Source organism: Xyrauchen texanus, chromosome 31 (assembly GCF_025860055.1).
Source record: "Xyrauchen texanus isolate HMW12.3.18 chromosome 31, RBS_HiC_50CHRs, whole genome shotgun sequence".
NCBI classification, from domain to species: domain Eukaryota; kingdom Metazoa; phylum Chordata; class Actinopteri; order Cypriniformes; family Catostomidae; genus Xyrauchen; species Xyrauchen texanus.
Window position 1 is genome coordinate 3,259,824 of NC_068306.1, and position 17,875 is coordinate 3,277,698.

Sequence of the window (17,875 nt, forward strand, 5' to 3'; positions counted from 1 at the left end):
ACAGAATCTCTTTTATAAGCTACACAGTTTAGCAGCACATGCACAACAGCATCTAAGAAACCACATTTAAAAGTATTGTTCAACCAAAACTGAAACTTCATGAATATAATGTAAATATTACTTATGTATAGTGCAAGTCATAGTTTACAATTATTAAACTAAGTAAGTTTTAAGGGTCAGTGTTTAAACAAAGATTTTGTATGAACTGTAAGATTAATGATTAATGTCTTTGAAGTCCATCCTGGATTAACCACTGAAGTTCACATAGATGCAATTGTCCTTTGTTAGTTGGCTGATGAAGGTTTTTTTTTGGCAATTAAATAATAAAGAATTATGAAATTTCATTGGGCTTCGAAGAACTATTAAGTTGGGTATCATCAGCATAACAGTGGAAGCTTATTCCATGATTCCTGATAATATCTCCCAGGGGAAGCATGTATAAGGAGAAAAGCAGAGGCCCTAAAACTGATCCCTGTGGCACTCCATACTTACATTAAGTTTGATTTGACAATTCCATGTTTTACACATACAAAGTGGTAGCAGTCTGATAAATAGGACCTAAACTATGCTAATGCAAGTACAATAATGGCAACATAATTCTCCAGCCTATTCAAGAGAATGTTGTGATATATCGTGTCGAATGCAGCACTAAGATCTAAAAGCACTAAATAGAAATGTAGCCACGATCAGATAAGAGTAAGTCATTTGTAACCCTGATAAGTGCAGATTCTGTACAGTGATGCGGCCTAAATCTTGACTGAAATTGTTCATATATTCCATTTCTCTGTAGAAATGAAAATGGTTGGAGGATACTACCTTTTGTAGTATTTTCAACATAAATGGTAGATATGAAATCGGTCCTTAATTAACCAATTATCCAGTATCAAGTCTTCTTAATAAGTGGTTTGATAACTGCCATTTTAAAGTTTCTTTGGACATGTCCTAAGGATAGCGAGGAGTTAATAATATTAAGAGGTTATGAGATTACAAGGAACACTTTTAAGAGCTTAGTCGATACTGATTCTAACATACATGTTGTGGCTTATGGTTTTTTGATAAGTTTTGTTAGCTCTTCATGACCTATGATAATGAAGAATTGTTGATGTTCGTGAGGAAATTGTGAGGAATATTTTCTATGAGTTTGCTAAATTATGTTGACCTGGCAGCTTTTAGTGCCTGTCTGTAGCTACATACACTATCCTTCCATGCACTGCAAAATACCACAAACTTTGTATTCTTCCACTTGTGCTCCATTTTCATAGCTGCTCTCTTGAGAGCATGAGTGTGATCATCGTTCCATGGTGCTTGGCTGTTTTCTTGAATTTTCTTTAATTGAAGGGGGGAGACACTATCAAGAGTGCTAGAAAAGTCTGTATTTATATTTTCTGTTATTACACCAAGTTCTTCTAGACTTTTTGGCTTACCAAGTATGTGAGACAATTCTGAAAGATTATTAGTGAAGCTATTTTTAGTGGTCTAGAGAATAGTTCTACCTGAATGATAGTGTGGTGTAGATTGAGTGACATTAGCTGATCGCAGCAAACAAGAGAAGAGGTTATGATCTGAGATGTCATCACTCTGCAGTTGAATTTCTATAGTATCAACATCAACTCCATATGACAGAATTCAATCTAGCGTATGATGATGGCAATGAGTTGGTCCTGTCACATTTTGTCTGACTCCGAGAGAGTTGAGAATAGTGCCATTTTCATTATCTAAGTCATTTACAATTAAAGCTCTATCTACATTAACTACTAGATCTGAAAGGAAATCTGAGTACGGCCCAGGTTATTTATATACTGTAGCAAGGTATCTTTTATTTATATCTGACAGTCACATTAAGCATTATTAGTTCAAAAGACTTAATCTTACATCTGTCCTCTGAGTAACACCAAAAACTTCACTGTAAATTGTAGCAACACCTCCTCAACCCTTCAGACGAGGCTCATGTTTATAATAATAACCTGGGGGACTAGATTCATTTAAACTAATATATTCATCCGGTTTAAGCCAGGTTTCAGTCAAACAGAGCGCAACCAAACTATGATCTGTAATCATTTCATTTACAATTGACCTCAATCACATTTTTACTAAATTGTTTAGTGAGGGGTAGGTGTTTGGTAGTTCGGGGAACAGACACAGTCTCTATATGATATCTAGATGATACAGTCTCTAGTTTATGTGATCTGTGTGATATTTCAAGGTAGCTAGCAGACGTTCGGATTAACCAGTTTGTTTGCTTCCTGACCTGGTCCCCAGTTAGTCAAATACTATCACTATTAAGACCATGAGCCAAATTACTAGAGAGGAGAGCGACACCTTCTCTAGAGGGATGGAGTCTGTCACTCTTTAGCAGGTCAGGTCTACCTCAAAAACTCTTCAAATTGTCTATAAATCCTATGCTATTCTCCGGATATCACTCAGACATGCAGCTGTTCAGTGACACTAATCTACTATAAACCTCTTTGAGCAGTGAGGGGGCCAGAGCATATTACAGTGTCTGACATCATTTTTACAAGTTCACACACCCTTGTAAATCATCTTTAGTGATCTCCGAATGGCAAAGTCAGACATAGATAGTGCTGACATGAATAACAATTTTAGAAAATCTATGTTTAGCATTAGCCAGCATGACGAGGAGGAGTGCGTGGCCAGGCCATGAAGATGCAAGGCGGGCGTTGGATCAGGTGATCAGCGGGAGAGTGAGATAAAGGGGAGCTGGAGATGCCGGTTCGAGAGAGAGATGCACGTGGCCGCGCCGCATGTGTGTCTTTGTGTTTTATTTTATTTTAAGTTGAGTTTTACATTAAACCTTTATGTTGACTGTTCGGCCAGTTCCCGCCTCCTCCTTGCCTATCCTGAACCTATTAAAGTGGTGCTGAATCCCGGGTAGGAGGAGAGATGCTGTTGGGGAGACCCCACTCCTGCCATCTACTGAAGGAGCAGCCGCCTGCCTGGGGATGGAGTGGTTGTTGCCAGTCGCTGAGAGCTGGAGGAACCGCTGCCATCTGCCGAAGAAGGGGAGGAGCGGTTCTGTCTGCCAGGAGCTGGATGACTCGCTGCCGTCTGCCAAGGGAGGAGCGAGCAGGTGTCCTTTTGGGCTTGCTTCTAGAGTACAGTCATGTTTATGGGCTTGCTTCCAGAGCACAATGAACTGCAATCCATCACCGACAGCTGCCACTAAATAGCCCAATCTATTGTTCATGCTGTACTCTACATCAGTGGTGTCATACCAGCATGCAGTCTCTCGAATACATGTTTACACATGCTTTTAATCTGAAACTGGATCTGTGAGTAACATCCCAGTTAATTTCCTCCCTCACGGCAATAATGTAAGAAAGAGACATATACAAGCAATATTCTAGGTAAAAGTTAATTTCTCCATTGTTTCAGAGTCACTGCTTTGTTAATTAGATATGATGCATTAATACAGATTTTATTTGACCATAGTTTAACCATAAATTAATTTGTGCAGTTTATTTTTATTCAAGCCTTAGTTTGTAATCACATATGGTTTCAGATGGTTTATTACAGTTAAAGTCAGGGTTCCCGACCTTTTTGACCTATGCATTTCCATGTCTTTTCCTCATTCTAAATGGACTCAAAAGAACGATTCAGTGATAAATGAGACATCATTATGTATTGCCAAGTTGTGGGCTACTCTACACAAGCAATTTCAAGCTCCTAAAATATTTAGAGAAAAATTATATTCATAATCGACTTATAATATTTTAATATTACCTGAAGTTTTTTCATGACAGTGGGAACCAGGTAAAGAGCAATGAGTGTGTGCTCCCTTTTGTTTTATCCCAATATACTTTATTAAAAAAAAACAAGTTCAACAAAATATAATTTGCACATAATGAGACGTTTAGTCCAAACAGGCTACCTAATGCTAATATATGCTGATCAATTATTAAGACCATGAGAGCCTTCATAAGCCAAATATTTCATGCTTTTTATTAGTTCTAATTGCTTTTATTTGGTTAGGTTGCATTATGTTACTACAAATTAGTAGGAAAGACAAGGGATAATATTGACACTTTTTGATTTTTTTGCACGTTTTCAGAAAATGTGAAGCCCAAAAAATGCTTCAGAGACAGAGGACTCTGGCACATAATGGTGGATCTTCATCTAGTAAAAACTACTGTGTAATCCTTGAGTGTCCTATTCAGTGAAAAGCACTATTGTGTGAATGAATACTTTACATGTACATAGTATTGTTAGTCAATCCAAATTAAAGACTAGACACATCTTTAGATTATGAAGGATAGGCTTTAATAGTGACACCAGGCATTATGTAAACACAGCAGGATAGACAGGTTTCTATACAGTAGAAATAATCCAGGCTGAACAAAGAATTGTATTATTTATCTAACTGAATTTAAAATGAAGGGGAGGGGTTTGCAGCTAACGGACACCATACTGGCACCTTATAAGAGCTGCCGGTACTGTGTAATTTTCGCATCATCTCCAATACGGTGTACCGCTCACTTTAAGCACCGATGAAGAACTAATTTAAACTCGTCCACATAACACAATCTGGGCTCACATGAGCAGCACATGACAGCACCTCAGCTTATCCCACAGAGATGTTATTTCTCATGAAAATCTGAGACCCTCCCCTTGAAATTCAATCACATGTGCTCACAGGAGAGTAGTCATGATTTCAAGGTTGATGAAACTTCCTAGTGCTCTGTGCATTCTGCACCACCCTATCTACACTCGCTACTTCAAGTCTATGTGCCCTCCAGAAGATTAAGATCAGCGGGTGAGTGGCGCCTCATGGTACCATCTCACAAAATCATTTTACCAGACCTTCACTTCATCCATCCCTCGCTGGTGGAACGACCTTCTAAATCCCACCCGAGCAGCTGATTCTCTAGCCAAATTAAAGAATCATCTAAAGACACATCTCTTTAGCGAGCACTTTACCCTATCCAACCAATGCAAAAACGGAAAAGCTCATTACTGTTCAACACATTCTCTATCCTTCCTTTCTACTTGTGCTTCTTGAAGCAATTTTCAGGATGAATCACATCTATTGAACTCCTTATTTGTAAGAAGCTTTGGGTAAAAGCATCTGCTAAATGAATACATTTAAATGTGCATGCGTCAAGCACTAGGAAGTGTAATCAAGCTTGAAATCATGATCATGCCTAGAGACTGCCGATGCCAAGATTTATTGTGAAAAAGGAGTTACATTTTGATCTGTTACCACCCAAAACTGACTGGATTGATTCATAAGACATTGATTAAACCTCTGGAGTCTCATGGATTACTTTTATGATGACTTTGTGCTTTATGAAGCTTATAAGTTTTGGTCTCCATTCACTTGCACTGTATAGACCTTCAAATATTAATTTGTGTTCAGCAGAAGAAAGAAAGAACTATACATCTGGGATGGCATGAGGGCGAGTAAATGATGAAAGAATTTTCTCTTTTTTGGGTTAACTATCCCCATTAAGAAACAATGATTCAAGTTAATGGGTTAAACAATGGGTGTATGATTGGATAGATCACCGAGTTACGTTCACTTCAACTGGTGCATTTGACTGTAATGTGAGCAAACTATTTACCTGATAGTGTTGGACCTAAAGATGATTCATGCTCTCTGTGACTGCTTGTGCAATTATTTTTTACATGTCTCTGTAAATGGCTTGAATATATGAAACTCCTCCCACACGAAGAACAGCTGTATGGTTTCTCTCCAGTATGAATTCTCTCGTGTGTTTTCAGATTTTCTAACTGAGTGAAACTCTTTCCACAGTGCGAGCACTTGTAAGGTTTCTCTCCAGTATGAATTCTCTCGTGTTTTTTCAGGTGTTCTGACCAAGTGAAACTCTTTCCACAGTGTGAACACTTGTAAGGTTTCTCTCCAGTATGAATTCTTTGGTGCTGTTTCAAGTTGTTAGCTGTAGTAAAGGTCTTCCCACATTCAAAGCACTTATGAGTCCCCAAACCGGTATGTATTTTCTGGTGCCCTTTCAAATAAGGCAGGCATGCAAAACTCTTTCCACAAGAAGAACACTTGTAAGGCTTCTCATTTGTGTGCACTTTCAGATGTCGTTTTAGGCATGATTTCCCAACAAATGTTTTATCACACTGATCACATTCAAATGGTCTTTCTCCAGAGTGACAGCGGAGATGATAAGAGAGACCAGCAGCACATGTGAAACTCTTTCCGCACTGATGGCACGTGTAAGGCTTCTCTCCAGTATGAACTCTCATGTGTGTATTAAGTTCACTTTTATATGTGAAACATTTTCCACACTGAGAGCAGGAGAAAGTATTTTTGGCTGCTCTTCTTTGAGGCTTTTTTAGTGAGAAATTAGTTTCAATCTTTGAGCCAATCTTAAATGTTTCTCCAGTTGTGAAATCATGATATTTCTCCTCCACTTCATTCAGTTCTTGACTTTCCTCTTTCACTTCCATCAGCTCTACAATGAACAAAGTAAATTGACAAAAATCAATTCAACAGGAACAAAATGTAAAACGAAATCAAGCTGAAACCTAATATAATGGCAGCACAATTCATATACTGTATATTAATGATATGACCTTTCAACAATTTACCAGTATTTACATTGGGTTTACATTACTTTATACAGTGCATCCGGATAGTATTCACAGCGCTTCACTTTTTCCACATTTTGTTATGTTACAGCCTTATTCCACAATGGATTAAATTCATTATTTTCCTCAAACGTCTACTAACAATACCCCATAATGACAACGTGAAAGAAGTTTGTTTGAAATCTTTGCAAATTTACTAAAAAAAATAAATAAAGAACAATCACATGCACATAAATATTCACAGCCTTTGCCATGACAATCAAAATTGATCTCAGGTGCATCCTGTTTCCACTGATCATCCTTGAGATGTTTCTACAACTTGATTTAAATTCAGTTGATTGGACATGATTTGGAAAGGCATAAACCTGTCTATATAAGGTCCCCCCATGTCAGAGCACAAACCAAGACATGAAGTCCAAGGAATTGTCTGTAGACCTCCGAGACAGGATTGTATCGAGGCACAGATCTGGGGAAGGGTACAGAAACTTTTCTGCAGCACAGAAGGTCCCAATGAGCACAGTGGCCTCCGTCATCTGTAAAAGGAAATTTGGAACCACCAGGACTCTTCCTACTGGCCAAACTGAGCGATCGGGGGAGAAGGGCCTTAGTCAGGGAGGTGATCAAGAACCCGATGGTCACTCTGACAGAGCTCCAGCGTTTCTCTGTGGAGAGAGGAGAACCTTCCAGAAGAACAACCATCTCTGCAGCACTCCACCTATCAGGCCTGTATGGTAGAGTGGCCAGATGGAAGCCACTCCACAGTAAAAGGCACATGACAGCCTGCCTGGATTTTGCCAAAAGGCACCTGAAGGACTCTCAGTCCATGAGAAACAAAATTCTCTGGTCTAATGAAACACTTTGGCCTGAATGGCAAGTGTCATGTCTGGAGGAAACCAGGCACCGCTCATCACCTGGCCAATCCCATCCCTACAGTGAAGCATGGTGGTGGCAGCATCATGCTGTGGGGATGTTTTTCAGTTGCAGGAACTGGGAGACTAGTCAGGTTCGAGGGAAAGATGAATGCAGCAATGTACAGAGACATCCTTGATGAAAACCTGCTCCAGAGTGCTCTGGACCTCAGACTGGGGTGAAGGTTCATCTTCCAACAGGACAACGACCCTAAGCACACAGTCAAGATAAGAAAGGAGTGGCTACGGGACAACTGTGGGAATGTCCTTGAGAGGCCCAGCCAGAGCCCAGACTTGAACTCGATTGAACATCTCTGGGGAGATCTGAAAATGGCTGTGCACCGATGCTCCCCATCCAACCTGATGAAGCTTGAGATGTCCTGCAAAGAAGAATGGGAGAAACTGCCCAAAAATAGGTGTGCCAAGCTTGTAGCATCATAGTCAAAAAGACTTGAGGCTGTAATTGGTGCCAAAGGTGCTTCAACAAAGTATTGAGCAAAGGCTGAGAATACTTAGGTACATGTGAATTTTTTGTTTTTTATTTTTAATACATTTGCAACGATTTAAAACAAACTTCTTTCACGTTGTCATTATGACACATACACAGTATCATGGATTAATATATGGTTATATGGATGATATTTACACTAACTGTCTGTGATTTCGGGAGCTTCAAAGGTCTGATCACCATCCACTTGCATTTTAAGGACCTACTGAGCTGAGATATTTTTCTACTTTTTTTCAGATTTGTCCTGGTGAAGAAAGAAAGTCATACATACCTGGGATATCATGAGGGTGAGTAAATGCTGAGAATATTTTAATTTTGGGGTGAACTATCCCAACTGAGCAGCATTTTAAGAATGAGAAATTCATGGGAATGGGAAATTTTTTGTGTGACCTTTGAGTGACAAAATCATCTGGTAGCAAATTCTGACATGACAGTCGATTGCCATGAAAATGAAAAGATAAAAAATAAAACAAAGAAACATACCTGACGGAATAAAACCATCGTCATCTTCATCACTCTGTTTTTCCTCTGTTGCGTTTTCTTCTTTAATCTCCACTTGTATCACTTCAATCTTCACTGATGTCTGCAGCATCTGCTGTTCATCATCATCATCATCACTCTGTTTTTCCTCTGTTGTGTTTTCTTCTTTTATCTCCACCAGCTTCACTTCAATTTTCACTGGTGTCTGCAGCATCTGCTGTTCATCATCATCTTCATCACTGTGTTCCTCTTCTTTTATCTCTTGCTTCACTTCAATCTTCACTGGTGAAACCTTTTCCAGCTCCTGACAAACACAACACAATCACATCTGAATTCATCAATATCCAGCATGGACAGATCAGTTCCTACTGATTTACAGCAGATCACATCCACCTGCTCTCTCATGATGAACATCTGAACACAAAAACATCCTCATTATAATGGACTGACATTCATCAAACTCAAAAAGATGAATATCACTGCAAGCAGCGATTAACATATGTAACAGATATGAAGTATTAATTAGACAGTCTGTTAGCACCTAAAATGTGATAAAGTTGCTTAATTTTGCACAAAGATATGTTTATGTTTTTACATTCCTGACTGTCACAGTGTGACCAAGAAGGTGGGATTTTTTTCATGTGTCCTTAGACTGACCTCCTACATACGTGTTTTAAATTTGGCGTTGATATCTCATTCTGTTAAAGAGTTTTGACTTTTTAAGAAAAGTGGCCATGGGGGCCTGGGTAGTTCAGCGATTACTGACGCTGACTGCCACCCCTGGAGTCCTGAGTTTAAATCCAGGTTGTGCTGAGTGACTCCAGACAGGTCTCCTAAGCAACCAATTTGGCCCAGTTGCTAGGGAGGGTAGAGTCACATGGGGTAACCTCCTTGTGGTCGCTATAATGTGGTTCTCGCTCTCGGTGGGGCACGTGGCGAGTTGTGCATGGAGAATAGCGCGAAGCCTCCACACGCACTACATAATGCACTGAAGCCACATGATAAAATGCGCGGATTGACAGTCTCAGATGCGGAGGGAACTAAGATTTGTCCTCTGGCCACCCAGATTGAGGCGAGTCACTACGTCACCAGGAGGACTTGGAGCGTATTGGGAATTGGGCATTCCAAATTGTGGAGAAAATAAAAAATAAATACATTTAAAAAAAAGTGGCCATGGCCACTCAGTGTACTGTTGCAATGCTGCATGAAAAGTTCCAACTTTTTTTGATAATTATTGATAGTGGGACGCCAGAGAATCTTTCTGCACTGGTTTGGTTTCGATCAGGCGAACGGCCTAGGACTAGTTCGAAAAAGTATTTTTTTAAACGATCTCAAATATTTAATGAATGGTTTGTTTCACAGCAATGGTTCTTGAAGCAAAGTTTTTCAGAATGAAGAGATCTATAATTTGGTATGAATAACGTGTTTCTTTGTGAAACAAAAGGATTTACACATATGTAAAACGCAATAGTGCCTCCTGGAGGCCAATTTTATAAAACATTTTGCACAGACCTCTTGGTCCAAGAGACAAATAGGTTCCCAGGTTTCATTCCAATCGGCCTTATTTAACCCTATATGGTTTTCAAGATATGCGACTCTCCACATAAATCTTGGACAAAGACCACTGCATGCTAAATGTTAAGTCGACTGGACCAAACGGATCCATAGTTACAGCCATAATTAGATTTTAATTAATATAGCGCAACCAAGAGGTAGAGACACACAATTATTTATATGTCCTTAGAATGACCCAATACATATCTGTACCAAATTTTATGACAATATCTCATTCCGTTCAAGAGTTATAACTGTTTTGACATCACAATGATGCAAACAGTCTCCGCTACTCAAGCTGAACAGCCGGGAACCACCCACACGGCACAAACCTTTGTGTATGTCATATAACGATACACAAACCTTTGTGTATGTCATATAACTACCGTTGCAGTGTATTGGGATCAAAAGCCAGCCAAAGGTATTGCGGTCACGGGTCCAAAAATAACAAGCGCAGATAAAAAAATTAATACATTTAAAGTGCAAAAATAAATAGTGCATATCAAAAATAACATGCATGAATCAAATATATATAAACATTTAAAACATGCTGCAAAAAAAACTTTAAAGAAAAGTCATCAGAATTGCAAACAAAATCATGTTTTCCTTGGTTATATTACCACTTTTGAGCTCTCATATTTTAATTATGCTGTATTTTTCTTTGCTTTTGTTTCCATGTTCTGTGCTTGATTTTCCAAAACTTGTGAGTAGAGTTTCATGTAAATCAGAGGGTGTTTGGCGTCCCCATTGGTCCACTTGTCCTTGATCGACAGCTCCTCCTCTCGCCAATCATTCGAAGAGAGGAGGTGATGTCACTTCAATGCAACTCTGACGGCTGCTGCTCAATATTATATTATTTGTTGTTGATAGATACGCTGCTTGTGTCTGTTGAGTATTTTCTGCCAGCTCTAGGAAACAATATGTTGTCCGAGTAGGCCATTATCATAGTCTGTTAACACATGTATCGAGTCAGATGAATTTAGTTAGTGAAGTTTTTAATTTAGGCATTATTTAAGAGTCCCTTGTTTGTAGGTTATTGGTTGCATATCTAAAAAAATTTAAAAAAACAAGGCAGGGTTGGTGTGGATGTTTGATACATGTTTTTACTATCAGTACCAATGTAGCCAAGAGTCCAGAACCCAACTTGATATAATTAAATTCAAATGAAGTTGTATACTCTGTTCTGGAAATGTTTTGGATATGTATGCTCCAATGTTGCTCTTTAGAGACAGTCCCTAAATTTGTGACTATTTGTGAATCAAGAACGTCCAACATCAAGCCAACTTTATTGCATTATATACCGACATGGAGACACTTGATCACTAGTTTCTGATTTCAATGCAGTATCATGAAAAACGAAACTACATGTAGCCGTGCCAACGATGCCAATGTAGGATCAGTGCATAATGGTACATTCAGCAACACGGAAAAGTGGATGAAGTTGGGTTCTGAACTCGTGACTACATTGGCAAAGCTAGTAAAAACATGCATCAAACATCCACACCAACCCATCCTTGTTGTTTAGATATGCAGTCAATACATTTTTGCCTTCTTTTGTATGGCATTGGAAATAAATGGATCTATAAAGACTGTAGAATTTGCTTTTGTTACAGCATGTCACAGTCAGTAGTGATTTTTTTTGGCCACCCCAATAAAATCGTTGGGTCTTCCCTGGCCACCCCTGAAAAAAAGTTCTAGCTACGCCCCTGTCAGTATGATCAGTTTTACAGGAGAAAAAAAATGAAATAATAATCCTTACAAATACAACAGGGTTTAACCACTAATTATATGATTAAACACAAGAGCAGCTGTTAAATAAAATATCTTGTTTCTGAGATGGTGTACCGTAATTTCCGGACTATTGAGCCCACCTGAATATAAGCCGCACCCACTGATTTTTAAATAAAATATTATTTTGAACATAAATAAGCCGCACCTGTCTATTAGCCGCAGGTGCCTACCGGTACATTGAAACAAATGAACTTTACTCAGGCTTTAACGAAACACGGCTTGTAACAAAAATAAATAGGCTTTAACGAAACACGGTGTGGCAGCGGGGGCGTGGTCAAGCGCCCGTCCGGGAGAGAAAAGCAGTAAGGGCCGTTAACACCTGAGCTAAATTATGTATAACACCTGTGTCTAATTTCAGTAAGCATGGGGAGAGCGGCATAAAAAGGCAGCAGCCACAGAGCTGAGATAGTGACACACGTCAGTCTAATGTTGGCGCATAGAAGAATTGAGAAACTTTATAAAATTGATTGTAAACATTGCTGTGGCCATTAAAAGCCTTACCTGGAACGTCAAGTGCCCTGCTGGAAACTGTCACACTGGTGCCCGTGTGACAGTTTTCCCAAGAAGGACACGTGAAGCAGGGCACTTGAAATTAGACACCGGTGTTAGATATAATTTAGCGCAGGTGTAAGCGCCCTTACCGCTTTTCTCTCCCGGACGGGCGCTTGACCACGCCCCCGCTGCCACACACGGCTTGTAATAAAACATTTGCAGTAAACAGTAGCCTACCAAGAAAGTCATTGGTCACTATCTTCCTCGTCCTGTGCACTGAAATCACTGAAGTCATCTCCTTCGGTGTCGGAGTTGAATAGCCTCAGATTTAGTTGTCTTTTTGCACTGAGTCAATTCCTCACGCTGCTGTTTCCAACGTCTTATCATCGACTCATTAAGACCAAGCTCCCGTGCAGCAGCTCTATTTACTTTTCCAACAGCCAGATCAATCGCCTTCAACTTGAAAGCAGCATCATATGCGTTTCTCCATGTCTTTGCCATGGTGAGGGTGACAAAATTAGGCTACTACCGTAATCAGAATGATGGGAAGTTTGAGCGCGCTCGATTTAATCTAAACAGTAAACAAAAAAAGTTGTTTTGACCTTAACCCGTTCGTCAATTTCATTGGTCTAATGAAAGCTTCACGCCACCAAAAAACTGAGCACGTCACAGAATGTTTATTTTTATTTTTTTTTATAAAATTTGAAAGCGGGAAAAATCCATATATTAGCCGCGTCATTGTATAAGCCGCGAGGTTCAAAGCGTGGGAAAAAAGTTGCGGCATATAGTCCGGAAATTACGGTAAATGTACATGTGTTCTTTGTGTTTGGTTTCATTTTCCTGACAGCAGGAATATTATCAGCTGTTGGGTCATTCCACTAAATCGGTGCCTTTTCAACTTTAAAAATTTCAATTGTTTCAAATTGTTTCAAACTGATTTTTTTCAATACCCATTGAATGAAGACATCTTAACATGACAAGAAATTGTGTTGGGCCATCTCAAGCTATGCCATTTATTATTTTATGACTGTTTATTTCATGTTTTGATATTTTCCTCAGTCCTGTTACTGACTAAAGTGTTACTATATACACTCACCTAAAGGATTATTAGGAACACCATACTAATACTGTGTCTGACCCCCTTTCGCCTCCAGAACTGCCTTAATTCTACGTGGCATTGATTCAACAAGGTGCTGAAAGCATTCTTTAGAAATGTTGGCCCATATTGATAGGATAGCATCTTGCAGTTGATGGAGATTTGTGGGATGCACATCCAGGGCACGAAGCTCCCATTCCACCACATCCCAAAGATGCTCTATTGGGTTGAGATCTGGTGACTGTGGGGGCCATTTTAGTACAGTGAACTCATTGTCATGTTCAAGAAACTAATTTGAAATGATTCAAGCTTTGTGACATGGTGCATTATCCTGCTGGAAGTAGCCATCAGAGGATGGGTACATGGTGGCCATAAAGGGATGGACATGGTCAGAAACAATGCTCAGGTAGGCCGTGGCATTTAAACGATGCCCAATTGGCACTATGGGGCCTAAAGTGTGCCAAGAAAACATCCCCCACACCATTACACCACCAGCCTGCACAGTGGTAACAAGGCATGATGGATCCATGTTCTCATTCTGTTTACGCCAAATTCTGACTCTACCATCTGAATGTCTCAACAGAAATCGAGACTCATCAGACCAGGCAACATTTTTCCAGTCTTCAACTGTCCAATTTTGGTGAGCTCTTGCAAATTGTAGCCTCTTTTTTCCTATTTGTAGTGGAGATGAGTGGTACCGGTGGGGTCTTCTGCTGTTGTAGCCCATCCGCCTCAAGGTTGTAGCGTGTTGTGGCTTCACAAATGCTTTGATGCATACCTCGGTTGTAAGGAGTGGTTATTTCAGGCAAAGTTGCTCTTCTATCAGCTTGAATCAGTCGGCCCATTCTCCTCTGACCTCTAGCATCAACAAGGCATTTTTAAGCCCACAGGACTGCCGCATACTGGATGTTTTTCCCTTTTCACACCATTCTTTGTAAACCCTAGAAATGGTTGTGCGTGAAAATCCCAGTAACTGAGCAGATTGTGAAATACTCAGACCGGCCCGTCTGGCACCAACAACCATGCCATGCTCAAAGTTGCTTATATCACCTTTCTTTCCCATTCTGACATTCAGTTTGGAGTTCAGGAGATTGTCTTGACCAGGACCACACCCCTAAATGCATTGAAGCAACTGCCATGTGATTGGTTGATTAGATAATTGCATTAATGAGAAATTGAACAGGTGTTCCTAATAATCCTTTAGGTGAGTGTATAATACTTCCAATTACAAATATGCAACAGTTTGCACATATATAAGTAGTATTTTGGTCCCTCTTTTCATTCAGATCATGTCATATTTAAAACAATTCTGTTTTATATCATAATTGCCATTCAGATTACTGAAAATGTCCTATTTCAGGGACGAAATCACATTACAATTAAGAAATATGTATACTTTGACAAGATATTTATTTAAAAAAGGGTCTTGTCCAAAATGCAATATAGTGCAGGTTACTATGGTGAGATCTGTTTGACTGTCAAATGTCATTTTTCTTTTAAAATATCACATGAATGACAGTAACAGGACTGAGCTCTCAATAGCCGAGAGTGTGTTTAGTCGCCTATTGTTTGTCATTGCAGTTAATTGCACGCATTATAGACAAGAGTTATGAACTTATTTACTTGCATAAACGTACTAGTTACCTATGGAACATTAGGCCATGACAATCTGCTTCCATATGGGAGGTAATCTAGAATTATATAGAAAAATATAATTCTAGATTTATATTTTTATATATCTGCGTTTCCTTTGCGTTGAAATGCCAGGGGTTCTTTGTTAGACATTCTCCGCTTTTTTTTTTTTTGAGAAACCCAATGCTGCCTCTGCATACTTCCTCAGCCTGTACTTCCGGATAATTTTACCCCCGGCACATATTTTCGCAATCATCTGCCTTTCCTTTTCACCAGTGGCATTTTGGCAGCGTGCTCTGAGGTCGCTGGTAAGGGACACATGGAAAAGGAGACGTTTCCTTACTAGTGTAGGTGAACCTCGCAGCTCGTGGTTTATCTTTGACCTTGGGGACATTTGTCGTTTCTTCAGATGTTGGCATCTTTTCTTAAATTTCTCCTTCTGTTTGCGTTCCTTTTTCAGCTCTTTTTCCAGCCGTAACAGCAGGGAAGTTATTTTTTGTGTGTGCTGTTTTGACCGTTTCCTTCCCTCTCTACGTTGTCTGAAATGTAAATATAACACAAAATTACTCCAATATTGCTTGTCAGTCTCTTTAGGAATAAATCAGTTAGATTCCACTGGTATACATGTTTGTGTGCTGTACTTGTTCCATGTCTATTCTTGAATGCACTTCCCTACACCTCATTCCACTGCCTATATTTTCTTGTATGGTGCAACTCAATATCACCTTCTGCTTTTAATGTAAATATTGTGCAGACTTTACATATATATATTCTAACCTTGAAGGGCCTGGTTCTTGGCAATCTACTTCTTGGTGATCAGACTCAGAGCTCCCTGGAGGTGTGGAAAGGCTGTTGACTGCAACTGCAGTAGCCTTTTTTGCTGCACTGGTCTTTGCCTGGTCTGCTCTCCATCTCCTTCGCTTCAACACCTTTTCTACCTCATTGCATTCTTCTATGCTTTGTTTTTTTCCTTGTTCTCGGTCTCTCTTATATTTATTTTTTTCCCATAGAAGATACCGTTCTCTCCTCTCTGGATCCTGGTCTCTATGAGCGCGATAGCGCCGTTGCTTCTCGGCTGCAGATATTGGCATGTTACTAACAACTGTAAAAGTGTATAGCAAATTAAAATATGTTAATTCTACGCAAATAAGACATCAAAAAGTAAGGAGCATAAGTATACAAATAAAAAAAACACATGCATAAACAAACAATGGTAACTAAGCATGTCGATGCTCATATGCTGCTGACTCTAATGTCGCTGCTTTTAGCTCAATAACACACAAAATAACCTTTATAAATGTCTATGTCCCTTAGTTGTTGTCCTAATCCTTGAATTGCATTTTAATGTTTTCCCCTGCAAATAACAAATACACCATCTATGACTGAGTTATGAAGCTGGGCTAGAATCCATTGCTCTGGGATAGTAACAGGACTGATGATTTGATGCTAATATGCTAATTTCTAGCTAACAGGTCAATGTCAGAAAGGCACATGGTATGTAATCTGAAAGGTTATTACTTCTAGATATTGATAATATTAGGATTAATAAATAATTGTTTATATGTACACTTTAAAAAACGGTAACAGGACTGATGTTGTATGCCGACCCCTCTCTAACAACCCTGATATAACATGAAAAATAGGACAATTAAGAAGAGAGAAACTTACCCTTGCTTACACTGTGGAATCCACTTCATCTAAATGATGTCACTTCCTTGAAATGATGTCACTTCTGGTTTGTACCATTATTTTATAGGGGGTTTTGGTGATAGTAACAGGACTGATGTGAAATTAGGGGACAATGATAAAATGACTTATATTTCAAAGACAATATATCTATTTACGTCAAAACCATTGCTTAACAATGAGATTACACTTAAGACAATATAAAACTGTGAACATTTTTATAATTTTACCAACATTGTACAAATTAGAAGTCCTGTTGAAAAAGAACAACCATAGCGAGGGACAGGCTAAAATCCTTACCCATAGCATATAATATGTGATTTTAATTATTTAAAATGATATTTTATTGGCTTTTACTTGGTCTTATATTTATTCATATGATCTATAGTAACATTAAGTTTTTTAAATTACACATTTATTTGTTGTTAAAGCAACTTTAGAACGGATAATTTGTTAGGGACGCAAAAGGCACCGATTTCACGGAATCACCCTCTTATAACAGATACAATATATTACCGCCTTCATTGAACTCATTAACAATCAGAAATTAAATATGATGTATTCAGACTTCTGAAATTGAATATTTTAGCATCTTTCACAAAACAACGCGACATGCTGAGATAAAAAGCTTATTCTAAGGTCATTAAAACGCCAAAACAACATTCACAGAAAAATACATGGATATTGATATACACATAAATACATAAAATGACGTAAAATACATTAAACTCGTACCGAACTGGGCTCTCGGATTATCAGCTCTTCTTTCATCTTGTTTGATGGCGGTTAGAAAAACAACTCTCGGTGTTCTTCCGCCATCTACTGGACTGGAGTGAATCACAAACAGAGTTAGCCTGAAAAACGAGCACAGTTAATCGTTTTAATTAAATTTTGCCAAGTCAAAGCTATTTTATATCTGTACCGAGATCATCTTTCATGTCGGTCGTTCAACAAGGAGAGAAAAGAGGCGGATATATTATAATTAAGAGTAAACATGACTGATGTTCACACATTACAAATGGCCAAAGGATGTTAGCGAAAATCATTCGTCTTATTAATCAAGCTATTATTGTCGTTTTTTGGTAAATATATCACTGCAACTTACCTCATATGGGGGCATTGTTTTTACCTTTACAAAGGTATTTTTTCTAG

At 38.9% G+C, this 17,875-nt stretch overlaps 1 protein-coding gene across 1 annotated transcript; it reads right to left on the bottom strand.

Moving 5' to 3' along the window:
• Positions 1-4,265: 4,265 nt before the first annotated feature.
• LOC127624981 (zinc finger protein 3-like) lies at positions 4,266-17,492 on the bottom strand. Its single transcript, XM_052099982.1, has 5 exons — positions 17,459-17,492; positions 15,815-16,139; positions 15,381-15,576; positions 8,476-8,776; positions 4,266-6,440 (listed from the first exon to the last, which is right to left on the bottom strand). The coding sequence occupies exons 2-5, from the start codon at positions 16,126-16,128 to the stop codon at positions 5,572-5,574; spliced, it is 1,680 nt and encodes a 559-aa protein (XP_051955942.1). The 5' UTR covers positions 16,129-16,139; positions 17,459-17,492; the 3' UTR covers positions 4,266-5,571.
• Positions 17,493-17,875: the final 383 nt, after the last annotated feature.

Bases quoted from the DNA above. Each gene is read 5' to 3' on its own strand.
- LOC127624981 (XM_052099982.1), bottom strand. From the start codon at position 16,128: ATGCCAATATCTGCAGCCGAGAAGCAACGGCGCTATCGCGCTCATAGA. The intron at 8,777-15,380 runs GTAAGGAAACGT...TGTGTTTGTCAG, and splicing joins TGCGAGGTTCACCTACACTA to GAGCTGGAAAAGGTTTCACC. The intron at 6,441-8,475 runs GTATGTTTCTTT...TGTTCATTGTAG, and splicing joins CGATGGTTTTATTCCGTCAG to AGCTGATGGAAGTGAAAGAG.